General features: G+C 35.3%; 1 protein-coding gene across 3 annotated transcripts in view; it reads right to left on the reverse strand.

The window, feature by feature from the left end:
- Positions 1–27706, reverse strand: part of HBS1L (HBS1 like translational GTPase) — an 88051-nt gene that overhangs the window by 33660 nt on the left and 26685 nt on the right. For 2 of the 3 annotated variants that reach the window (XM_045499708.1, XM_045499712.1), the window contains one exon: positions 2129–2237. In XM_045499708.1, the coding sequence (XP_045355664.1) occupies positions 2129–2237 (109 nt within the window). Of the gene's footprint in view, positions 1–2128; positions 2238–15478; positions 15485–18302; positions 18312–27706 lie in introns of those variants that run through there. The other variant, XM_045499711.1, reaches the window with a different exon arrangement.

Raw genomic sequence — 27706 nt, forward strand, 5'->3', positions numbered from 1 at the left:
TGACCAATTTTGTAACTACTGACTGATGAAAGAAAGAGTAAGTTGTCTGAATGTTTTTTCAGGTGCTTTCTGATACAATTTTGTAAACTTATCTATTATTATCATATGATTATTCTGGGTTTTTTTTCCCTAAACCATCTTTCCAAAAGTGGGAATATTTCTACATGAATCTAGAGGCTTTCTTTCTCGTTATTTAAATGAGACTAGGAAGCTAATAATTTAGATTTAAGAGTATTTGTCCTCTATGCAAGGTTCAAACCATTTATACTTAAATAAGCTTTGTCTAGAGAGGTATTTACCATCTTTAATATTAGTGAAGAAAAAGTTTGCTATCTCATTTCTTCTAAGCAATGCATTACCCTTTTTTACAAGCCGTCACTGGGAATCACACTGTGTAGATATTTATGCTGCTGAAATCTCGACTCAGAAGTGTTTTTTTATGTTTCTCTGTGCTTTCTCAAGACCAAATCAGAATAACAGCCTAAGTATTATCCCTAACAAGTCCTATATAAGTATTTGAACAAATATAGCTTGGTCCTTCAGCAATATTATGTATTTCTGAGTAACCTGATCTGTACCTACAGACCTTTCATGTTCTGATGATGTCTCTTATAGAGCTATATCAAAGTACTAACTCACAGGCTGTTTTTTCACCTTTACATATTTACATATTTCCAAGTCTGTTTTTAAAATAAAATGTATTTCCCCAAGGACTCTGATCAATGAATATTTAAACAACTATTCTATGAAAGAAATACAATGATGAGCATTAGTGGCCCTGCCCTCATGAAGTATATAGTCTGAAAGGCTTGCATCACACTTGTAAAGTAATACAAAGTTAGGTTGTCAATAATTATTTACTTGTATTTACTATTTTTCTCTTGATCATTTATTATCCATTATTTCCTCTTATTATTCCCATAGATAACTATGCATTTACTTCTAATGTGAATTGGGGCTTATTTACATGTTGCTTTCTAAGACTTCCAAAACATTCTGCATTAAGATTATAAAATCCTTAGAATAAGAATTGCATATTCTGGGGGTTTTTTTTCCTCTCTCAATGAAAATAATCCCATAATGGGATTAAATGGTTCCCAAGACATAAGGATAAAAAAGAAATTTATGATTCCAACAACCCAACCCCAATGCAGAGAGAAAAAACATACATTTAGGTTTTGGTAACTAAATCAGGATTCAAAATTATTTTAAGTGACTGAAGTTACCCAAATTAAAATGTAACTTTTTCATTCATCCAATGTCCTAGATATGGAGTTCTTTCCTGCACTGAATTAGAGTAAGTTCATCAATTTAAGATTCTTCACAACTAAGACTCATGAAACTCCATTAATTTAGATAGAAGAATGTTGTAAGGGAAAAAAAATTGAGGCTGCTTAGTTTATATTTCTTGAAATTAAAAAAAAATCCTCTATTCTTTGTTTACATTTGATAACAGCAAATCTTACCTATCTAAATGGCAGACAAAACATATACAATTTATAAGTAATAGATTTAAGAACATTTTAAAGAGGCTCTATTAAAGTTAATGTTTTTAAACTGTGCTATTAAGTCTCAAGCAACCAACTTCCCTTCTCTACAAAAACTCCTGAGAGAATCCTAAAGACAGTGATAAATGAGTGCTACTAATATAGGATTTATCATTTCTCACCAGATTTGGAATTCTAGGTATGTTTCATTTCATATTTTACGCCCTTGTTCTAGTGGCCCACTTTAGTCAACCTGAGAATCTAAAAGAGTTTAAATATCACAGTCAGAAAAACTTTTTAAATTAATGATTCCATGACATTTAATTCCCAAACACTGCTTACCTACGCCATCTAGTGGCAGAAGGATTCCCTATCACACAGTGTTAGATTTCACAAAATATGCTTTTTTATGTTAAGTAGCTAAAAATCATTTAGTTTACATGAGGACACTGACAACGAGATAGACTAAGTAATATACATAATTTAGAAACAATCCCTTTTCTTTGTGCCATGCCATTCTGAGAACGCACGATACTTCAATGTTAATGACACATCATGCAAAATTAAAATAGTTCTCTTACAGTCAAATACAAGACGTACCAATTTCAAATAAAAAGGTGGGGGAGGGTTAAAAACCTTACCCAGGCACTTCAAATCCCATAGTTTGCTTCTTTCCGGACACGGTCATTTTAGCAACTTTTGGCACAATTTCAGATTCACTGTGAGATGACTGGGAATCTACTGATTTTCCTAATTAGAGAATAAATACACAAGACTAATTAATTAAAGCTGATTTCTAGAAATATTTGTTACACATTACATATTATATGAATATATCATATGGTAATTAAGTTTTATGTAATTTATATCTTTAAACATATTCTTTTCTCTAAAAAAATTTAGTGAAACATTGAAATGTTGAAATTCTTTTGTCACCCTACATTCTGGGAAATCCCCTACTACTGGGACTATGCTATGCTTAACCTCTACCAAATCTCTTCCTAATTTTGAAGTGACTCTTAAGTTTCAGTATTAAGAGGTCACAAGGTGGTTTCTGCACTGAGCCTTGCTCTGACAGAACACCTAGACCCTAGATCCCTCTCTCCTACCACGCCCTTTCACACTACTAAAATTGTCTGGTCAGTTAGCAGATGGCTAAGCTATTTTTAATCCCATGGTACCTACAAACTGATGAGCAAGTTAAGAGTCTGCTGGATTGTGCTGGACCCTGCATATATTTTACTTGGGCACAACATTAGGCTTAGTAAGATATTTGATCACTGTCAAGAATATTGGGGAAGATGTCAATACAGAAACAGTGAAGAACAAAATTAATTATGAGTTAGATCAAAGTAAGGCTTTCATGCATTTGATCCTTTAAAAAATATACAGGTATTTCATAGAATTCTCTACAATGTATCTTTATAATTTTTAGTAGTATTACCACTAGGATTGGGTCCACTTAAAACTGCAGAAATTGCACATGCTTCACTGGTAAATATACACAAATTACTTTTAAAATTAGAAATAAATTAATGTACAGAATGCATATAAGACGTTTGTTATTTGCCTACTAGATGCCAAGCACTATGCTGGAAATATGATGGTGAACAAAAGTTGATGTAATCATTGGGCTGAAAGGGCTCACATCTAGTGGAGAAGGTATACTAACTGAACAAAAATAAAACTGTTATTAGTGTTATAAGCATACATGGTGTCATAAGATATGGTGATAGGGCACACAAATTAGAGGGCCTCCACAGGAAAGTTAAGAGTTGAGCAGTGATGTAAAAATGAGTAGGAATGACCTACCCAGAAGGAAGAGCACCGCAAACAGAGAGAGTAGCTGGTACAGTGACTGCATTGTGGGAGGCAGCACAGTACCTCAGAGGAAGTAAAAGCACAAGGTTAAAGGAACAGAGTTAAATGGAGCTGAAGTAGGGGCAGCGGCCAGGCCATGCAGAGCCTTTAGGCCATGCCAAACATCCTAACAGAACTGGAAGCCACCAAAATGATGTAAGCAAGTAGGGAGAAGAGGAAAGAGACAGGGGAGAAGATAAGAAGTCAAGCTCAAGGAGAGGTCTCCTCTGGAGCATCTATCTGTGATTCATTAGCACAGAATTAGCTGAAGGCACAGACATAAGTGAGATCACAAAACGAGAGAACCGGGGGTGGGAAAAGAAGCGGTACTAGGACAGAGCCTTGCAAGAAACCCAGCCTTTGGTCACAAGATAGAGGATGCTGAACCTGCAAAAGGGTGACAGGGAAGAGACAGGGAGGGGAGGTGGCCGAGGAAGCCAAGGGAAGTTTGACGGATCTGGCACCACCAGAGTCTGAGGACTGAAGATGTGAAGATGTTCACTAGTCCTCTAGACATGATCTCTTCGGATAAAGGTCATTGGTAGAATTAGCAAGAGCCATTTGAGACAAGGGACAGGAGAAGCCAGGATGGGTTAAAAAAAAAAAAAAAAATGAAGCTAAAAAACAGAGGCGGCAATACCTGTCCACAATCTACTCGTAATTCCAAAACCAAAAGCTCTGAAAAAATAAGGTTTTGTTTTGTTTTAATTTGGAAGCAAAACTTGACCCGGGACACCTGGGTGGCTCAGTCATTAAAGTGTCTGACTCTCAATTTCAGCTCAGGGCATGATCTCACAGCTCCTGAGTTGGAGCCCCATGTCGGGTTCCGCACTGACAGTGCAGTCTGCTTGGGATTCCCTCTCTCCCTCTCTCTGCTCCTCCTCCCACGCTCTTCTCTCTCTCTAAAAATAAATATACTTAAAAAAAACAAAAACAAAACCTGACCTGGACTAACATGAAACTATTTATAGTCCTTACTTATCCCACTTAAAGTGTAAAGCCATGCATGTTCAGGTCAGAAACAACAAGGTGATGATTACAGGGCGCTGCCCCACATCCCACTGGGATTATCACAACCTTAGGTAGTACGTACATGTTGATGCTTCTCTAAATCCAAAAAAAATCTGATTTCTGAGTCAAATCTTGTCTGAAGGGCTTTAGATGAGAATATATGCAAATGACTCTTTAAAAAGTTTGGCTGGAAAGGGAGGGTTATGGTAGAATGGTAGCAAAAGGGTCAGCTGACAGAAAAGACAAAAGTGAGATGGACTGGCTGACAATATTAGGAAAAGCAAGAACCACATTTAGATATTTTAGAATTTCTGAGAAGGCAGAAAGGGATGGGATATGAAGCATAGGCAGAATCCAAACTAAGATAGGTAAAAGGCTCTTTTTACTGTAACAGGAGGCAGATACGTATGTTGAGCTGGAAGATGTAAATCCCTAATGGTTAGATTCTATTCTCTCCATAACAAAGCAGCCAGCGACTTAGTGAGACTGAGACTGAACGAGGAAAGTAAAAAAACTGGCGAAGCAAAGAGTCTTCAATAATCATTGCAGTAAGGGAATTGTTGGATAGTACTGAAGACCCACTTAAGATTTGTGATAATAACACCTGAAACTAATGTAACATTATAGGTCAACTATACTCAAATAAAAACTTTTTAAAAAAAATTTCGTGAGGGGGCTGCCTGGGTGGCTCAGTTAGTTGAGCATCCAACTTTGGCTCAGGTCATGATCTCACAGCTCATGAGTTCAAGCCCCGTGTCATGCTCTGTGCCGACAGCTAAGAGCCCAGAGCTTGCTTTGAATTCTGTGTCTCCATTTCTCTGGCCCTCCCCCACTTGTGCTCTCTTTCCCTCTCAAAAATAGATAAGCGTCAAAAAAAATTTTTTTAAGAATATTAAAAATAAATAAATAAATAAATAAATAAAAAGATTTATGAGGAATGCCTGGATGGCTCAGTCAGTTTAGTTTCTGACTTTTTTTTTTTTTTTCAACGTTTATTTATTTTTGGGACAGAGAGAGACAGAGCATGAATGGGGGAGGGGCAGAGAGAGAGGGAGACACAGAATCGGAAACAGGCTCCAGGCTCTGAGCCATCAGCCCAGAGCCTGACACGGGGCTCGAACTCACGGACCGCGAAATCGTGACCTGGCTGAAGTCGGACGCTTAACCAACTGCGCCACCCAGGCGCCCCTAGTTTCTGACTCTTGATCTCAGCTTAGGTCACGACATCAGGGTCGTGAGTTTAAGCCCCGCAATGGGCTCCGCACTGGGCATGAAGTCTACTTTAAAAATAATAAACAAACAAACAAACAAATAAATGAATATCTGTGATAACACATTTATAGAGGAATCAATTTGCCTTTCTTTGTGACTTTTTCTAGCAATGCTCAGCCATGTATGAACAGACACAGAGAAGACATTAACTGCTTCATTTGGTGTTAACTTTCTATCCAACAGGTGCAAAGAGAAAAAGCAGAGAAACAAGGAAGTTAAAGGTATTGGCAAAAAGGGGGGGGGGGGGGAGTTACTGAAATTATAAATCACGAATTCTAAGTGGGATTAAAGAAATAAAACGTAGAAGGAAGACTACCGATACACTGGGAATAAAGGAGAGAGGCCCAAAGGTCAAGAAAAGGTCATGATTTGAGAGGCACAGCTAGGTGGCTGTGGTCAGAATAAGGATTGTGAATATGTGATTCTGGAGGAGGTGGATTATAGTGAATTGCTGATGAGGTGAAAGTTACTGGAAATCAAGTGGCCAATGAACTCAAAGTCCAGGTGTTTTTGGTGTTTTGGTGTTTTGGTCCAGGTATTTGTTGGTGTTATTCCACATGGACGCCCAGGTAAGCTATAATCATCGGAAGCTGAGGGTGAAGAAAACTGTAAACCAACTGCCAGTGAATAAGGAAAAGCAGCCATGAGGTTGCTCACTAAGGACTAACAAACAGGTGGCTTAGGCAAAAGACAGGAATTTCAAAGGAGCAGAGACATAAGGAAAAAAAAAAAAAAAAAAAAAAAGAATGAAGGAATAACGGTGTTGGAAAAGGCAGCAAAGAGAACAAAGCTGACATTCCAGACCCTGAGGTTTGAGAGACTATAAGTGGAGTAAAGCCAAGGAGTGGAAAAACCACTAGGAAAACAGATTGAGGATTACAGAGGCATTTGACTTTTATGGGGGGGCGGGGGGGAAATACTTCCAGATTATAGCAAAGTAGAGAGGAGTGAGAGATGAGAGAGGGATAAGAAAGGAGGAAACTGAGAGCACTGATACTGATGATGATGATGATGGCGGTGGTGGGGTATGTGTAGGTTGGAAGGTGACCCTAAGACATGGAAAAGAGGCATGGTGAATTTTGGCCTCTGTCAAATGAATAGGGGAAAGACCCATAAAGCACAGAAATGTCTCAATCCGGGCTATACAGGACTAATTCCCACTTCCCATTACAATTCATTTTAATAACTTCCAACTGGTTTGCATGTAAAAAACATTGACCCCACTTACACATTTAATACACTGAAAAACTGTAATTTTGACTTTTTTTTTTTTTAAGTAGGTGGGTCATAAAATGGCATAGAAAGTCTTAAGCACAAAAATCACAACATGTGATCCTATAATATTTCTGCAGATGCAATAAATATATATTCCTTTCATTTCTGGTGATTCTTATCTATCAGACATCAAGCCCAAGATGTAGTATTTGAACAATTCAGTCATTTAAGTGAAAGTCTTTTTTTTTTTTTTCTAACAGGAAAATGAGTCCAGTATTATAGATTTGATTATCACTCATTAAAGCAGTAGTTCTGAAATCTTTTTATTTAGGTCACATACCCTTTGAAAAAACTCATGAAAACAATGGGACACGCTTGACAGAAAAAAGCACCATACACACAAAATTTTGCATGCGATTTCAAGCGGTTTAATAATTCCAACTCTAGAACCTTCCCCTTGAGAGATAAACTTGACTCAGGCTATTTTGGAAATATGTTAATTTCAATTTGATGTTATCCACAGTAAAAGAAAAAAGATACATTCAGCAAATTTTCCACTGAGCTGTTGTCAACAGCAATGTGATACACTTCCACTTATCCAACCACATTACAAAATTCCCCTCATAATCAGATGGCAGACAAAACCTACTAATAGGTCAGAAGTGAATGAATAACTAAAATAACCAGTTGTGGATCACTAAGAGACATGAGTATTCAAAGGAGTATTCAAATCCATCACAGAAAAGTGTAAAATGTTTACTGTGTTCTCCCATCCTCCCTAACCAACTAGAAATTCGTTCACTGTATAACAACCACAAAAAACAGCATTAAATTTTCATAAAGTCCAAAAAAACGTCAGCATGGAATGAATTTTCTATTGCATAGAAAAAAAGAAGCTTGGACTCTGGTTCCTGCTCTGCAACTATTCAGCTATTACCTACCTTCCAGCTTACGAAGCTCCCTAAATCTCCCTAGCTCGTTTCCTCATCTACAGACCTTCCTCCATTTACCACGGGGCTATGTCCTGATAAACCAGCCTAAGCTGAAAAGACCATAAGCTGAAAATGTATTTAATACACCTAACCTACAGAACGTCATAGCTTAGCCTAGCCTACCTTAAATGTGCTCGGAACATTTACAGTAGCCTACAGTTGGGGAAAAAATCACCTAACAGAAAGCCTACGTTTTAGTCAAGTATTGAGTATCTCATGTAACTTACTGAATACTTTAATGAAAGTAAAAACAGACTATATGGGTACAGAATGGTTGTAAGCATACTGGCTGCTGACCCCTCGATCAGGTTACTGATTGGAAGCTTCAGCTCACTGCCACCATCTAGCATCATGAGACAGGATCACACCACATTACATCCCCGGGGAAAGATCAAAATTCAACATACCGTTTCTACCAAATGCGTATCACTTCCGCACTATTGTAAAATCGAAAAATCTAAGTAGACCATTGTAAGTGAGGAACCATCTGTACACAATGAAATAAATTAAATAATTTCTAGTTCTGTATATGTCTATGACTCCTAAACCACTAACACGATCTTTAAATCAAATAGCCCACTAGGAAGTAAAAGTAAAATGTGCCATTCTAGAGGAAAAGGATGTCCTCTCTCAAGTCATGTAAAATTCAGCGACCAAATCATGGTTACCAAAAAAATATGCATTCCGAAGATTCACATATTAGTGACCAGTGTTCAGTCTCTAGTAGGGTGGAGGAGAATCGATCATCATTTTGATTTTTCATTCGGATAGAAATGACAGCTATCCAGTTGACCAAGTCTAACCTGCTTGTTTTACAGACCAGAAAAAGAGACAAGAAGTTGAGTGACTTCACGTCAAGTGGCAGGACCAACACTTAATCATCTTACCCTACCTGTCCAATTCACCTTTCTCATACTCCCAGCTGGCTCTCAAGCAAAGCCTCCTTTTTCCCTGCAGTTACTCCTTGATGGGCTGCTTCCTCCAGGGCTCCACTGTTTCCTTTCTTGGCTAAGATCTAAATAGCAGTGTCTAAATTTTCTCTTAAGTACGAAATTATCCAGGCCTTGTCTTGAAGATCTTTTTCAACACGTATGCCTTTGTAAAGGATACACAGCTCAGCTTCCCTAGTACCACCCAAATGTCATTCTCTTGCTGAATTTAATGACAACCTAAGCGTGCATATCCATCCACATGATTCACCCATCTCTGATTCATTTCTTTGGTCTCAAAGCATCTTCAATATTAGACAACTAGCTCTTGGAGCATAGAAACTGCCGTATACGTATGTTCACATACTCGACAGCACATGACACAGTGCTCTGCCCACAAGCACTCAATAGAGTTTAGTGATTAACCCCTAAAGGTTTACATTTTGAAAACATGAGATGATCTCGTTTTTGCAAGTTTTCCTCCACCTTTTCTTCGGACAATAACCTCAATTTACTCTCTACCTACTACCTGCACTTAATACCAGCCACCCAATGTTTCTGCTTTTCTAGACAGCCACTTTGGCCTTGCTATGGGCACCTCAGTATGCTCTCCTGGCAGGTGCTTTATAAGCTCTTCTGGCTTTATAACCACCATGTAGAGTAGGTATAATTATACCTACTTTAAGAAAACTGAGGTCCAAATTTGTTGATTTTCCAAAGGCTATACAACCTTGGCCTGTGACATAACTAAATTAAAAAAAAAAAAAAAAGATATGAATCACATGGTAGCTATTCTCAGAGAATTTATATACTATAAACTGAGAGATAATTATAAAAGTGGTAGCGATGTTATAGAAACAAGAAGAAAATTCGAAGTATGCATCTATTTAGAAAAAATTTAAATGAAATGAGATCTGACATGACTCTGAAAAAGAAAGAAAAATAACATGAGAAAAAACATATTTAAAGGTCAACCAGGCAAAAATTCTGAAAAAAACTGGGCCTAGTCATAGACAGACAGTAACACAAAAGTGTACCCTACTTTTAGCTTGAGCCCAGTTTTTTTTGTTGTTGTCATTGTCGTTTTATTAATTTGCTTAAGTGTCATGCAAGTAAGTTTCAAGAGTACATAACAACAACAAAAAGAATGATCTGGCAGTAAAAATCCAGAGACTATTTTGGGGAGAAACAAGCCACACTGATGCTGAAGTTCATTTGGAAGAGTAGAAGTGAGAATGACCAATAAAATTTTTAAATTAAGAATAATAATAGGGGAACCAAACTAGGCGATATCAAGAACTCCTATTAAGTTGGAGTAAACTAAAATGAGAATAGATTGATGAATTAGAATAGAGCATCTGCAAATGAACCAACAGGATGTATTTGTATTTGTTATACATAAGAGTTGGAAAGAAAAAAAGAGTAAGAATTGAGTAATGAAAAAACATATAAGAATACACATACAGTTATAGATAGAAATTCAGTATATACAAAGTGATGCTTCAAATCACCAGGAAAAGCATGGGGTATTCAATATTGTATTGGGAATATTGGCCATTTGAGAGGAAGGTTCTATCCTATGTCTATGGTGTATCACCTAAGTATATCACGTATAAATTCCTTATTGATCAAGGAAATGAACATAAAGGAGAAACATATAAAAATATATTTACAATCTTCAAGTGAGGAAGTCTGACAAATTTTATATAAAATTTTTAAATTTCTCCCTGATTAAAGATACCACAAGCGAACATCAAGTATCTGGGGAAATATATATATGGGGTTAATCTATATAATAAAAAGAGCTCCTACAGGGGCACCTGGGTGGCTAAGCCTCTGACTCTCAATTTTGGCTCAGGTCATGATCTCATGATTTCGTGCATTCAAGCCCTATATTGAGCTCTGTGCTGACGGTGCAGAGCCTGCTTGGAATTCTCTCTCTCCCGCTCTCTCTGCCCCTCCCCCGCTCATGCTGTCTCTTTCAAAATAATAAACAAAAAATTTTTAAAAGAGCTCCTACAAACCACTTAAGAGAAAACAACTCAGAGAGAAAAAGTGAGAGATTAAAAACAACAACAACAACAACAACCCAAGTCAAATTACACAAGTCAAAGAAAGGTGTGGCAGAGCACAGGGGAGACGTGAATGGGAGGGGGATATAGGGGAAGGAGGACTAAAAAGGGAGGTGGCGGAAGATTAGGGACAGAGGGGGAGAGCCAGCAGACAAATAGGTAGGAGTACTTCTTTTTTATTAGCAGCTAGTGTTGCCAAGCTAAAGGGGAAAGAGAGTGCTATCTGACATTGTTGGCAAGAGCACAGCCTGGTTCAACTTTTGGTGGGGAGGAATGCGATAAAATGAAAATGCTACGATAAAATGAAAATGCTACGTAAGTTATACTTCTGGGAATGTGTTCTACAGAAACATTAACATTACTGTGCAACAGTCTACAAACAAGATTCTTTACTGTGGTGCTGCCTATAGGGCAAAAAAAAAAAAAACAAAAAAAAAAACAAAAAAAAATTGTGGGTGGACATCCATAAGGGAATGGTAACAAATCATGATGCATCTAAACAATGGAACAGTTCATGTCAGATATAAAAGTAGTAAACCTATGTGCATGAAAAGGAAACCATTACACATTAAGTGGGAAAAAGAAAGCACTGTAATATTATATAGTAAAGGTGCTGTATCACTATATTAATGCCATTAAAAAGTCCACAGGAATGGAAGTGAACTTTTAAAAGTGATTACATCTATCCACAGGAATGGAAGTGAACTTTTAAAAGTGATTACATCTAGAGTGTGCTATCAAGAAAAAAAAATAACTTTCAAAATTCATATACTTCTATGCTATATTATTTTTATAATTAAACATGTTTAAGTGAAAAGCATACATATTAAAACAAGCACTTTAAAACACTAAAAACTCCTCTCTACTTTATTCTTGAGATGCTCCTGATTTTTCTTATAAGGTCATAAAGCAAAATCCTACTACCTGACAGTAACACTTAGAATCATCTTACCACAACCCAAACTCTTCCCATCAATGATCTTGAATACCACATACTACTGAAAACATCCACTGAAAAGTTCATGCTTGCAAGTTCATCCAATCAGTCATTCAATGACAACTTTATATTCTGCATGCTCTATGAAGCTGAAAGTAATGCTCTAAAGAGTTTTGGTTTTTGGATTACGCAACCCCCTTATTTAAACTCTGAAGCTCCTTGACAGCAAGGGCTGCCATGTGTTGGATTTCTCTATTTTTGCAACCTAAATATTTGATACATTGTACATCATTGATACCTGATTGCTCAATTGAACAAAATAATTTCATGATAGCTCTTTCAATGCTCTAATAATAAGGGTGAAAACTAAAAGGGAACTATAAATGTGAACTTCTTTGAACAAGGTCATGGCAAAATCTATCCTGCCCGCCTCATATTCTCTAGAGCACGATTTCTCAACCTTGATACTACTGATGTTTTGAGCAGGATATTTCTCTGTCGTAGGGAGCTGGACTCCCCATCACAGGATGTTTAGCAGCATCCCCAACTGTCTACAGACACAGCCAAGTGTCCTTGTGGCCCCAAATCACCTCCAGTTGAGGACTGCTCTACAGTTATTAGAAAAAGCACTAAATACATATTATATACCCTATAATCACTACCTCAAATGTATAGATCATCTCCTAACTCATCCTCTTGCCCACAAAATGATCAATTGCCTTTTCTTGTCCAAACATAAAAAATCCCAAAGTCACTGTTTTCTGATTCCCCTTTTTCTCAAAACTTCTATATCCAATTAATACTAACTGTATTTACTATTCCTCATAAACATTCCTCAAATTTGTCCTTTTCTTTCCTTTCCCATTTACTTAGGTCAAGCCCATAGAACCCCATGCCTGATTTACCTTTCAAGACTCATCTCTTCCCTATCATTCCCATAAATGAACTGGAATTCTCTGGCATACACATTCTTGTTTTCTCACATCCGTGGCCATGGCCCATGCTATTTCCATGTTCATGAAAATGCCATTATTTTCATGCAAATTATTAATATAAGGAAGCCAAGGCTTCTTGATAATGCATGAATCACAGAGGTCAACTTCAGCACCATATACTATGATCAAAGACTCTTAGATTCATTCTACAAAGATTTACTGAGAGCCTGTGAGGTATAAACACTGGTCCTCCCCACCCCCCCCCACCCCCCGTGTAACTGGCAACAGAATAAAGAACCTAGAGATATACTTGCACACTTTCATGAACCCCCCCATAATCACTCCATGTCAAAATCCTCCAGTTCACCAGAGTTTGGTAAAGTAGGTAAGACCTGGACTCTCCTTCAACACAGCCTTGGTGGAATCCAGGCTCTGCTACTAACTATGTGACTTCAAGCGCATTATTTAACTTCTGTGCCTGGGTTCTTCATCTATAAAATAACAATAAGAGAACCTACCTAACAGGGAAGTTAGGAGATTTAAATAAGTCAATACATGTAAAGCACTCAGAGCAACACCTGACATATATTAAATACACAGTGTTCCACAGTAATGACAGAAAGCGGCATAGTCTGTGAGTCTCTGAGATCACCAAAATACCAACTTCCTTTTCCTCGTTTGACAGTTACAAATTACTCTCTGGCAATCACATATTAATTCACGATGGGGAGAAGAAAAATGCCAACTGTGTAACACTGTACTAAGCACTGGGATAAACAGATCAAATAATAAGACATAATTCCTATCAAAAAACAGAAGTCTACTAGAGATAACACACATACTACAATGTGAACTATGATAACACAGACAGGCATCAGAAAGGTACTGACCCACCCACACTGAAAGAATTAGGCAAGCTTTCCTTTAAAATATTTCTAATGAATCTTGGAGGAAAAAATAAGGAGAAGGGGATTGGGAAATAAGACACAATGCCTGAAACAATACAACCACCAGTAGATTGGCATGGCTGGGACACAAGCAAAGAGGGTAAGTAGGTTAGACATAAGAATAGAAAAGCAGGCAATGCATTTAGGGCCATGTACAACATTAAGACATTTAACTTGATTTTGAAATATAAGAAGAACCACTAACAGAATCAAAGCATTGGAGTAAAATATCAGAGCTTTTAAAACTTACTCTGACCACAGCATGGAAAATAGACTGAAGGCGAGACTGGAGAAAGAGCAGTTAGAAGACTGCTGTCCTAACACGTGTAAGAAATTCTACGGACTGACCTAAGATATGAACGATAGAGACAGAGAAAGGGATATCCAAGCTATTACAGGGTAAAATTAGGAATCCATAATACCTAGATGTATGTAGACAGGTGAGAGAAGTAAAAGTTCCCAGACTTTCCAGCAAAGAAGAATGAGCAGATGGTTAAGTCATTACCAAATAGAAAACACATTCCAGAGAACTAAGAGAAATCTGCTAGTCAGGGTCTTGCTTCTTTGTATGGGTCCTTTCATCAAGTGCACAATTACAGCAGTACATAGACGAGGACTGCCACCAATTTTTTTTTTTTTTTTTTTTTTTTTTTTTTTTTTTACCACTGTTTAGATACAATCTTGGGTCCGTAGAGTTTTGCAACTTAAATTATAACATGTTCTTGGCACTGGGGACACAAAGATGAATAATAGTCTCTGTTTTCAGACACAGACATAAAGACAGACAAGACTGAAAGAAAATACAGGCAAGGAAATTAAGAGAATTTTGCAGGAGACAGTGCTATGACTACAGATGAGCAAGAACCGTAGCACAGGGAATAAGAGGAAACAGGCAGGAGATGAATATACACTCTTACATCATGATGATGAACTAAATGTTACAGAGGCAGAAAACAGAGATCTTAATCCCTAGGACTCTAAATTAGATATGAATATAGAACATATTGGGCCTGAAATTCTTTCAAGGCAAAGAGAAATTAGATAGAAATCTGGATAATCATGTTTGCAGAGGAAAAGAAATGACAGCATCATTAAAACACATGAACTTAAGACCTGGGAATGGATGAGGTAGCTTACCGAAAATGAAGGCTGAGAGGGCAGGCAATGGAGGAACTCAGATTAATAAAGAGACAGGCAGAAAATAAGCATTCACATTCCTTGTAGAGTTCTCACAAGGAATTTAGAGTCATGGAATCATGCAATTTTGTGGGCTGTATTTTTAGAAGTCACTTGGTCCAGTCCTTCATTTTACAGATGAAAATTTCAAGCAGATTTCTAAAGATCACATGCTTAATTAATGGGAACTTTGCTTCTTTTGTCCAGGCTGCTTCCAAGGCACACTCCCCTTTCCACTCTGTTTCCGGCTGCACCTCCTCCAGACTTTATGGGGTTGATTTCCTCAAGATTACTGAACCAGGTTTACTTTGAAGTTAAATGTATATGAAAACTGCTCAATCAAGTGTCTATATAAAATGTTAATGCTTTGTCAAGATCATGATTTTGTGATTTTAGTGAGGCTAATCATTAGTACCTATTTGGATACTTCTGGTCACAGTTAAAGTTAAAATCAATAATTATGATTTCTTTTAATATTTGCATTTCAAAATCTCCAAAGAATCTATTTGGTTAGAGCCTAGTAGTTACATCAGTCTCTGCTTACCAAAGAAGTTTCTGTTTGACACAATTTTAATTTCCCATGGGAAATTGGATGGGTAGGCTAAGTTCCCCTAATAACAAACACATAAATACTAACTCCTTAACCTTCTGCTCATGCTGATTTTAGGAGGGGAAAGTGACATTTAGACTCTAAGGCATGCATCATAGCATTAGGCTATCAATTTTAGGTCATAAATGATACTCCCAAATTCTTAACAATGATAACTCCAGACCAAAATGATATGACTTGGAAGTCAAAAACCTTTATTGTATATTCTCATAAAACATATATTGTTTTCTGACTATAATGTAAAATTTCAATATAAAGTATGTGCCTTACCTCTCCATCCAAACTACAAGCTCCAGAAGGGTATTTTTTGTTTTCCAAAACATCCAGTCCAGTGCCTGGTACACACTAGGCACTCAAATATTTTAAAAGATTATATAATTTTATATATGGAAAAAAGCCAGTGATTCTCAGCTTGGGAGAAGAGGTAGATGAAAAAAACAAGGCCATCTCTGCCTCTCTTCCTTTGAAAATCCTTGTCAGTGGAAGATACTGATGCTGACAAAGTATTATTATCTTTCAGATGTCCTGAGACAGAAAAATAACTCAAAATAACATATCTGATATAGGGGCGCCTGGGTGGCTCAGTCGGTTAAGCGTCCGACTTCAGCTCAAGTCATGATCTCAGGGTTCATGAGTTTGAACCCTGTGCCGGGCTCTGTGCTGACAGCTCGAAGCCTGGAGCCTGCTTCGGATTCTGTGTCTCCCTCTCTCTCTGCTCTCCTTCTCTATCAAAAATAAATAAACATTAAAAAAAATTTTTTTAATGACGTATCTGGTATAAAAATAGTTTTATAAATGAAAGAGTGAAGTTCATCTAAGTTAAACAATTTGACCACCCAGATTAACATTCTTTGCAAATTATAACCTACCTCTTGTTGACTGGTTTCAGGTTCATAACTAAAAAGATGTTTGAAGATCTGCCTCAAGTCAGGAAATTAGTTCAGATGACCTTTTAAGGTTCCTGCCCTCATAATCCTATTTTTAAAAATAACCAGTTAGCCTATTCAGTGAGAATCTCTTCCCCACATATATACCATTAATTTCTAAATAACATCAACTATACAATATTTTTTTTAACATGTTAATACTATCATCCACATCAAATAGGGTACTAGTTAGTGAAAACTGTTATGCAGGAAATAATACTCTTAAATCCAGTTAAAAATAACTAAGGTGTACTTGGTTTTGCCTATATAAAATTCATAACTAAACATGAGAAATATTACAAGGGGGATGTTAAAAATATGGGTTTGTTGGGGCGCCTGGGTGGCGCAGTCGGTTAAGCGTCCGACTTCAGCCAGGTCACGATCTCGCGGTCCGGGAGTTCGAGCCCCGCGTCGGGCTCTGAGCTGATAGCTCAGAGCCTGGAGCCTGTTTCCGATTCTGTGTCTCCCTCTCTCTCTGCCCCTCCCCTGTTCCTGCTCTGTCTCTCTCTGTCCCAAAAATAAATAAACGTTGAAAAAAAAAAAAAAAAATATGGGTTTGTTTACTTAATGGCATTAAGTAATTTCAAATTTGAATAATACCTATAAAGATGTAAAAACACTAATACAGAACACTAGTTTTGTTTTAAATTAAAATGCTTTTCACCATCTTAAATCTAGGTTTTTAAAGTATTCTCTGAAACAAACTGGGGTGTAAAAATTGATTCTACATTTAAAAATGTGTGTACAGACAAGTATAAAATATAAAGAAGAAAAATATAGGATACAAAATTGTATGTATAATAATTGTATTAAAAAATCTTGAGATAAAGACTATATATGCATAGGAAAAAAGTTGAAAAAAATATGGCAAAAAACAAAACTGTTGTCTTTGGGTAAGATAATCATTAATGATTTTCCCCTTCTACATCAAGAATATTACTACTTTGATACCGAAGATAATAGGTTAATAGGTGATTTTAAAGGAGAAAATATTTATAAGGTTAAAATAAAAACCTTCAAACTAAATTTACAACAGACTCTCAATGTAAGAAAAATTTACAATTTAAAGTAATTTGGATCAAAACACCTTAAGTTTAAGAAACGTTTAAGGTTATTTAGAAAGAAAGGGGGGGTAGAGGGGAGTTCCAGGTAAGTATACTTTTTGCCATCAATCATCACTGTTCGTAAAAGTGTTTCAAATATGCCCAGTACATATAGGTATTCACACACAAAAATAAGATTTTCATAATTTCAAAGAAACCAGTGTTAAATTTTCAATGAAAAACAACTACTTCAAATATGAAACCATTTCAGTGAATCTGACTACATCTTTAAATTCTAGTTACCAGATGTACATTCAAAAAGTACATCAGCTAGGTTACAGAGAATAAACCACTTCCTTCAATATTACAGCTGCACTGACTGTGATTTATTCAGTATGAATTATTTTTTTCACTTTAAAACATCCTTTATATAGCATAATTTGCCTCATCAAATCCACCATGCACCACCACTTGCTATGACACAGAAGAAAAAAGTTTTCATTGGAATCAGATTTCAATTTTTATAAACATTACTGAGCCAGAAATCTTTAAAAATTGAAAAACTTCAGATGAACAGATTTCAACCTGTATATTACATTATATACCTTCAAGCAGTATCCACAAAATTTATAATCTAATGTATGTAATGAATTTAAATTATGGTATTATAACTTATTCTATAGCAATTAAACATTCTTGCTATTTCAAGAGTTAAGGAACAAGGGCAAACTACATTACTAATAATGTTCCTTAAGAAAAATCCATTTACATTTTGTTAATATTGCTGGGATAAAAATTTCATTAGACCAGAAATGGAACAAAACCTTCTTACTTTATACAATAAAATTATATATATCAAACCCTTCAAAAACTACATTGGTGTCCCTTACCATTCTTCCCTAGATTTCTGTTTCATTTATTCTAAACCCTCCCTGAAGAAATCTCGTCTATATTCCTATCCTTGGGATTATCCACCCTTGGAAACATCCTAACAAATTTTGTTAATACTTCATGTCTTGTTTAGGCATGAATGCGTATTTGAGAAACACCTCCTCAACAATGCAGGATAACCTAAATTTAATGAGTTCCTACTATGTGCCATGAAATGCCGTAATGGCTTAACATATAACTTCATTTAACATTATAGGTACCCTAAAAAATAAGAACTATTATTATCTTAATTTTGTGAATATATTATTATCTTAATTTTGTGAATAAGGAATTTGTGACACACAATGTTGAGTAATTTGCTAAAGGCACATAGCTAACAGGTGGTTCAACTGGAATATAAATCCAAGCAATCTACACAAGTAACTGTGCTCTTCTCCAAATTACTGTGGGCACTAGCAGTGAGAATCTACTTCTAATCATAAAATCAGAGAAATGCTAAACATTTGGATAGAGAAAAGGCATAGAGGAAAAGGCTCATAGCATGCACATGAGCTGAAGTAAGAAAAAAAGTTTACAAGAACCTTGTTGAAAACTTCAAGAAGGAGTTCCAACTTTAAAAGATAAATAAAAATTAAACTGTATTAGTAATTTAAAAGGCATTAAGTTTCATTAAGATTCTCATTATCTAGCTGTCATTTACACTTTTATTTTAGTGACTGCAAAATACACACATATGCACACAGACACAGGCCTACATAGGTCAACCTAATCCATATTTCCATCTAGTCCCCAATTTCCTTCCTTAATTCTATCTTTGGGATCTTCAAGAACATGGCCTTAAAGACACGAAGAGGCTACTGCATTGAATAATCCTAACAAATAAATAAATAAAATTAAGTTTTAAAAGGACATACAAAGTGTCATATACTATCTGCACATATCAACTTGAATTCACATGTGGGACCAAGAGTCATTCCTAAATGATTTAAAAAGACCTGGTAATATTGAACACTATCCATATCCAGAAATAACTCCCTAATAGCAAATGTAATGAACTTTAAAGCAATCAGTAAAAGGAAGAAAATAAGGGAAACCAACATGGTTTTAAGAGACTACTATAGCATAAAAGCTGGGTTAAGTAAATCAGAATACACTTTGAAGTAGATAGCATTATTGCCATTTTAAAGAAGAAAAGAAGTCTCAAATCCAGTCACTTTAGCAAGGCCATGCAGGTAACAAATGACAGAGCTAGTTTGCAAAACACTGATCTAATTTGAGAGCTACCACCCCTCTGATCCCACACACTACTGATACATACTGATATGATACATACAAGCCCATGTGTTGAAATTTTTTAAGAAAGTAAAGTTTTACCCTTCTTTACATACTAAAGTAAATTTTAGAAGAATTAAAAGTCAGACATTAAAAAAGCTAGACATTAAAAAAGTCAAACATAAAAAATTCATATAATTCTCTCAAAAGAAAATTTAGAATATGTATAACCTAGAGGTTGAGTTGTTTTGTTTTGTTTTTTACTCCAAGACTCGAACCCAGTAAATTAAAGACAGATAGAGTGAAAGTTTTTAAATTTTTCTATAGAAAAAGAGATCATAAAGAAAAAGACTAGGCAAACTATTTACAATGCGTGGAACTAAAAAAATTCTCTCTTAAACACTGGCCTTAGCAACATATTTATAGATATGACTCCTCAGACAAGGTAAACAAAAACAAACTATTGGGACTACACCAAAGTAATAGTGAAGGAAACCATCAACAAAAAGCAATCTACTGAGTGGGAGAAGATATTTACAAACTATATATCCGATAAGGAGTTAATGTCCAAAATATATGAAGAACCCATAACACCAAAAAAAAAAAAAAAATCTGATTAAAAACACAGAGGACCTGATTGACATTTTCCCAAAGAATACATGCAAATTGCCAACAGACACATGTAAAGATGCTCAACATCACTGATCATCAGGGAAATGCAAATCAAAACCACAATGAGGCATCACTTCACACCTGTCAGAAGGGCTAATATCAAAAAGACAAGATATAACGAGTTGGCAAGGATGTGGAGAAAAGGGAACCCTCGTGCACAGTATTTGGGAATGGAAACTGGTGCAACCACTGTGGAAAAGAGTATGGAGGCTCCTCAAAAAATTAAAAATAGAAATACCACATGAGACAGTAATTCCACTACCAGGTATTTACTCAAAGAAAACAAAAACATCAACTTGAAAAGATTTATGCAAAATGATGCTTACTGCACCATTATTTACAACAGCCAAGACATGGAAACAACCCAAGTATCCATCAATAGATGAATGGATAAAGAAGATGTGACATACACACAAATATACACACACACAAACAGAATATTACTCAACCATAATAAAAGAATGAAATCTTGCTATTTGCAACAATATGGATAGACCTAGAGAATGTTATGCTAAGTGAACGAAGTAGGAGAAAAGACATGTTTTCACTTACGTGTGGAATCTAAAAAACTAATGAACAAACAAAAAAAGACTCTTAAATACAAAGGCTGCCATAGGGAAGGTGGGTGGTGGATAAGTGAAACAGGTGAAGAGGATGAAGAGGTGCAAACTTCCAGTTATAAAATAAACAAGTCATAGAGATGAAAAGCACAATACAGGGGATAAAGTTACTAATATCACATGGTGACAGATGCTGATGACATCACGGTGAGTACTGAGTAACGTATAGAATTGTCGGTCATTATACTGGACACTTGAAGCTAATACACTGTATGTCCACTATACTTCAATAACCACTTTTAATTGGTATCAATAATATAAAGACTTCAAATTAATAAGGAAAAGACAGCCTAATTAAAAATGGGCAAAGGATACAATTAGCAATCCACAGAACAAGTTCAAATAGCAAATGAATATATGAACATACTCGATTTCATTAATGATCACAAAAAATGCAAATTAAAGTAGCAATGACACATTAGTTTCTCACTTGTCAGACTGTCCAAAATCAAGAAAAGTAATAATGCCTACTGCTGGAGAAGGGATGAACCATAACTTTCATAAAGCACTGGCCATATCTATTTAAAGCAAACAATACGCCTTTCAACACAGTAATCCCATTACAGGAAATCAATCTCATAACTCGAAAGCCCTAGATTGTAAGGATATATATACATAGATGTTCTACAAGCAGTGCTGTTCATAAAAGCAAAAATTGGAAATAAAATGTATGTCCTTTAATACGGTAAATTTTTAATAAATTGCAGTATAACATTATCATGGAATATTACATAATCACCAAAAGTTGAATAAGTTGAAAATATTCTAGTTGACAATGGATTATAAGAGTATGAAATTATAGTATTTTTTAATAAAACATTAATGAAAAACCCCTGTATGAGTGTCTATTTTTATATATTATGTGAAAATAAATAAATACATGGAAGAATCGAATCTAAAAATGGCTAAGTGGGGAGAAGAGCCACGTGGGGCTTGCAAGAAAACATCATGAATGACTAAAAAAGGCCTCAGAAAGTCAGGAGTCATTTAATAAGCACCCTAATGCATTACACTTTAATATAATCATGTTTTAACTGCACCTGTTCCTTAGCTGGTAGGAAAAGAGCACTTTATTTCTTTGAACTAAGTTCAGTTGTCACTTGTTGAGCACTTTCTACGTGCCAGACACTGTGCCAACAGCATCACATACGTTATTTTACTTCTTTATAGAAACTTCTAAGTTAGGTACCATTTTCTCATGAGTAACTGGTATTTTAGACAATACCAACCTCTGTAACAGCACACAGAGTGCAGCACACAGATACAATTTTCAGGAATACGTAGGTGACTGTCACCTCAACAAGCAACCCAAAAATGACATAAAAAAGTCACCACCTTTGATGCTTATCCACTCTATTAATGAATGAAAACTTCAATACAAATATAAAATCCATAACTGAAATATAATTATCCTTTATAAAATGTTACAAATGCTATTATGAATAACAATTAAATGTAAGAGTAAATAGCACAATCTATCCAATTGCTTTAATATTGCATTAAAAATGCCCATACCTTTTTAACCAGCTACTCTATCCAATACTACTCTACAAATATCTTTTATCAAATAATTGAAAAAACACACAAATGTACAAAATATTTACTGTAGCATTTTCTGGAATAATCAACTAAAAAACTTAAGTTTGCAAAGCGCCTGATTAAATAACAATATTATGTTAATAATTGTTGGCATACAATAAGCAGGGGAAAATGGAGAGGTGTTATGAGTATAGAGTTTCAGTTTTGCAAGATGAAAAAGTCCTGGAGATTGGCTGCAAAACACTGTGAATATACTTAACACTACTGAACTATACACTTAAAAAATGGTTAATACAGTTGCTTCCGTATCTTGGTTACTGTGAATAATGGTTCCATATCTTGGTTATTGTGAATAAACATGGGAGTGCATATAAAACAGTGGTCAATATGGTCAACTTCATGTTATATGTATTTTACCAGAGTTACAAATAAAATTAAACAAATTTTTAAGAAACTTTTAAAGTACGTAGTACATGACAAAATTACAACAGATTTAAAAAGTGATGTGTGGGGGCACCTGGGTGGCGCAGTCGGTTAAGCGTCCGACTTCAGCCAGGTCACGATCTCGCGGTCCGTGAGTTCGAGCCCCGCGTCGGGCTCTGGGCTGATGGCTCGGAGCCTGGAGCCTGTTTCCGATTCTGTGTCTCCCTCTCTCTCTGCCCCTCCCCCGTTCATGCTCTGTCTCTCTCTGTCCCAAAATAAATAAACGTTGAAAAAAAAAGTTTAAAAAAAAAAAAGTGATGTGTGGTCCCATTAAAAAAAAAAAACTAATATTCTCCATATATATAGAAATAGGTACACAATGTATAAGAAGAAGGACATTGGTATTAGAGGCATCTTATTCTGTATGCTGGTTTCACCATGTACTAGTTTTGTGGCCTAGGACAAGAAGTTTAGCCATTTTTGAGCTTCAGATCCTTCAACTGTAAAACTAGGATAAAAATAATCCCTCCTCTTTATGATTATTGGATATTAAAGGAGATAACAGAGATTAAAGACAATGTTTAGTACAATATCTGGCATATAAGTGTTCATTAATATTGTCTACTATTATTGCTTAAATGCATCAAAATGCTATAGTTCTAAATTCTGAATAATAGGATTAAGGTACACGTTTTTTCTTCCATTGGTTCATTTGAATTTTCTAGTTTTACTCAATAAACACTATTATTTATTTAAGCTTTTGCCTTAAAATGGTACCAAGCTATCAACTATTAAAAAAAAAAAATTAAATTTTTCAAGACTTAAAACCAAACCGAACTGTTGCTCAAGAAATGGAAGACCACAAAGTAGTTCTAAATTAAATAAACTAGAAAAGGACTTCATTTCTTAGGATTGCTCATTTGCAAGGACTTGGAAATTGATACCAATTCTCTATACATGAAGGCCAAGTCTCTTGCCAAGTTAATACTATCAAAAAAAAAAAAAAAAAAAAACTGCTTGAAAGTAATTTTTGAATACCTCACTAATGATAAAACTGGTTTCCCTGGCAAGGGATTTAATTTTATCCTTAAGATATTTATCAACAAATACCAAACAAGGTTCAATTTTACAATATAAAAGTTTGCTGCAAGTACTATGTAACAATGAAAAGGGCACTGGAGTTCAAAAAAACTCCATTTGAGTTACAATTTACCTCTTAACACCCATGTGAAAGAAGTCAATTTATTTATTTAATATAAGCCTCAGCTTCTTCCACCTAACTCACAGATTCTCCGAACGACTAAATACAATACATACAAAGCCTGAAACACAGTTTACATTTCAATATATTCTATTCCCTATCGTTTCTTGAGAGGTAGCAGCTCCCAGACAGAACACTACATACAGCCAAGAAAAAGAAACAGGTAACATGTTCAGAGGGAAAGCACCTGGCTACATATGGTGTTTCCAGTAAATCATATGTAGCCCTCAGGGGCTACTATAAAGCTCTACAGGAAAAGTCTGTGACCTCAATCTAGGTCTCCAATGGCTACCACATGTTTTTCTGATAAAAAGTGAGTATGAAATAACTAAAATGAATGTTGTCATTTGCTTCCACTCTATTCCTTGTTGAACTACTTAACAATGCTTAGTATGTACACAAAGCACTCAAAATATACCAAAAGAACTTATAATTGCCTTGGAATGAAACATGAAAGTATATAGCTATAATCAGATTATAATTTCTATGGTTAAAAAAAAAAGTAATTAAGCCTAAAAGAAAACGCTGTATTTAGCATTCATGCAATTCTTATATGGTACTGGCTCTAGCAAGAAAAAGATAAGCTGCTTTGAGAGGTTAAAGCAAATTATTTTTAAATTAAGCAATTAGTGTTTAAGTTTTTCCAGTGTAGGTGTACATACAAAGAGAATCTTAAGACCCATCTGAGAACGTTCTGAACCAGATGAGTTTTTTCAGTGAAATAAACCACTTCCTTTCAAAAGCCCACATAATTTTAAAGCAGAAAGTCAATGAACTCTGAAGTTTTCTGCACAAGTATAAAATACTTCTAATTGCTTGAATAAAATTACTCAGTGATAAATTAGTGAAAAAAATTTTTCAAAGAGAAAGGTATTTTACAGGGGACATCAAAAATATTAAATATGCCTACTTTAAACTCCTTACAAAAAAGGATTAAAGTAAAATGAAATATATTTTAAGCACTTTACTAAAAGTTCATGTTTAGAAGTGTTTAGAAGTGTTCTCACATTAACAATTTTTCACTGTAATATAGACTTTTCAAATTAATACTGGGATTTATTTCCAGGACATGTTAAAATCTCACAACACGCTCTACCTGCGAAGAAAGAAGGGTGCATCTCCTCCTAAAACTCTCATGTCATTTGCTCTTCCATTTCGTTGGGTGATGTTTAAGAGACAAACAAAACACAATAAAGAAATAGAAATGATCTTGTTGCAAGCATTTACAACTCTTACAATTTTATCTTTTTTTCAATTCCCTACACCTCCTCTAGTGAACAACCTACCATTAAGACTCAAGAATATGAAAATCATTATGTGCATACTTATAATATTTCAGATATTCAAATAGAATACAGATATACTATATATATGAAGATTGCTTAATTGACTTCTTAAGAAAATAATAAGATACAGAAAATAACTATATCCTCACTATGTACAATTAGAGTTTATTTTCTAAATGAAGGGAAAACAAGATGAAATTCAAAGGGAAAGGAAAATGAATAGATTTCTAAACAGTATGAGCAAGCCAATATTAAGACAAACCTTATCAAAAATAGCTCAACTGTAAAGTATACTATTAAAATATATTTCTCCAAAGTCTCCAAAACTTTTAAACAATCAGTTCTTTTTTTTTTCCAATGTTTATTTTTGAGAGAGAAACACAGAGCACAAGTGGGTAAGGGGAAGAAAGAGAGGAAGACACAGAATCTGAAGCAAGTTCCAGGCTCTGGGTTGTCAGCACAGAGTCTGATGTGGAGCTTGAACCCATGCGCTGTGAGATCATGACCTGAGCCAAAGTCGGACACTTAACCGACTGAGCCACCCAGGTCCCCCTAAACAATAAGTTCTCTTAATGATCTGATTAAATAATTATTGGCTACTTTACTTGTAAGGTGATAGCAGTATCAATTTCAAGAACTATAAAAAATGTTAAATTTAGATTACATAAGATTCCTTTTCCAGATTTGCAGACCAACTATTTTTCTTAATACTTACTTTTTTTTAGGTCAACTATTTTTCAAGAATCAAAATAAACCCAATGTTAGAAAAAGCCTCCAAAGCAATCAAGAATTAAACCTCACCTCACACAATAATATCCATTGTGTGGGAAATTAGTTTCTTCCAAGTTAGGTTGACTATACAATTATAAACATAAATAGTAAGACTTTTTCTGCCAAGAACTTTCCTTTCAAACAATACTACATGTATTTCAATTTCTGGATGTTTTTGTTTAAAAAAAAAAGAGTCTGTGCTACTCAGTTTGGGGAGTATCTTCTCCTTTGGTAGGTTTAAGTGGCAAGGAAAACACCATCAGAAAACTACAAGATTGTCCCAGGATTTTACTCCCTAAATATATGTTCTTTTAGCAGTCCGCTCATGAATGCATAACAAAAGTACACAATAACCTGTTCAAAGATTATTTGTATTTGCTATTGATTTTCCATTTTGCATATGCTAACAAAATGAACTAAAATGTTATCTAAATTAAGGAGACACATTGACATTTAATGCATTATTTTAGACATCAGAGTTCTAGTTAATTATGCCATAATAAAAGGCTAATTTTCACATAGGTATTAAGTTCTCAGTCCAAAATTCCAAAAGTACAAAAACACTGAAAAATTCTCTAAATGAGAAATAGAAGAAATTTCTCTCTACACTGTTCAGTGTTATGTCATGATCAAGTCAGGCTGATATGGATAGTGGAATCATCATACCTAAGCATTTAAACCTTTGCTACAGTCTGCCTTACTGACAAGCCTCTCAAATCAGTCTAGTTTTACAGCTGAAAAGAGGGTGTTTAATAGGATCAAATGCTCTAAGGAAAAATTATACACTTTCTACCCTATTTTTCTCCCAAAACACATACACGGGGCGGGTGGGGGGAGGGTAGAAAGAGAACTAAGGACAAAAGAGAAAATGATAAAAACACCAGGAGAAAAAGTTGGAAAGCCAGCAGAACTCCAGAGAAATGCGGGCCGGGGAGTAACACTAGAGAAATAAAAGCCACATTAAAAGCAGCATAATCAGACTAGCTAGCAACATACAATAATAGAGAGCAGCACACCAGTATCTGCAAAGCCCTCCACAAAAGCAAGAGGGACCTAAAACCATGATCTGTCAACTGGTCATGCAAATACAGGCCCACAGAATCCCTTTCAAATATTCAACAACTTGGGAAATATTTCACACATGTATATTTTGCAAGGAGGGGATGGTGAGCGGTCAAACCAGATGTCACAGTCAAATGAGACAAATAGAAGCCTAATCATGAAAATGCTATTTTAAAATGAACTATGGTTGTTTTGAAAGTAAGGAAGCTTTGAGTACAGAATAAAATAAAAATGCTATACATCTTGGCAATAAATAATATGACTAAAAACACAGGACAAAAAGAGAGAGGGGGCAAGTATAAGAAACTGTAACTTTGACGAGCTCGACTTTTAAATCCAGGACTCATTAAATTAACTGTTTAAAGTTAATAGTTCAGTTAATAGAAATGTAAACATAAAAGGTATAAAGGTAAATATTTTAACTAAGAACTTAAAATATCAACAAAAATTACGAGAAATAGGGAGGGGATGAAGTATAAATTAATTTCTTCATCTTC

The sequence above is a fragment of the Leopardus geoffroyi genome, chromosome B2 (assembly GCF_018350155.1).
Source record: "Leopardus geoffroyi isolate Oge1 chromosome B2, O.geoffroyi_Oge1_pat1.0, whole genome shotgun sequence".
In the NCBI taxonomy this organism is placed as follows: domain Eukaryota; kingdom Metazoa; phylum Chordata; class Mammalia; order Carnivora; family Felidae; genus Leopardus; species Leopardus geoffroyi.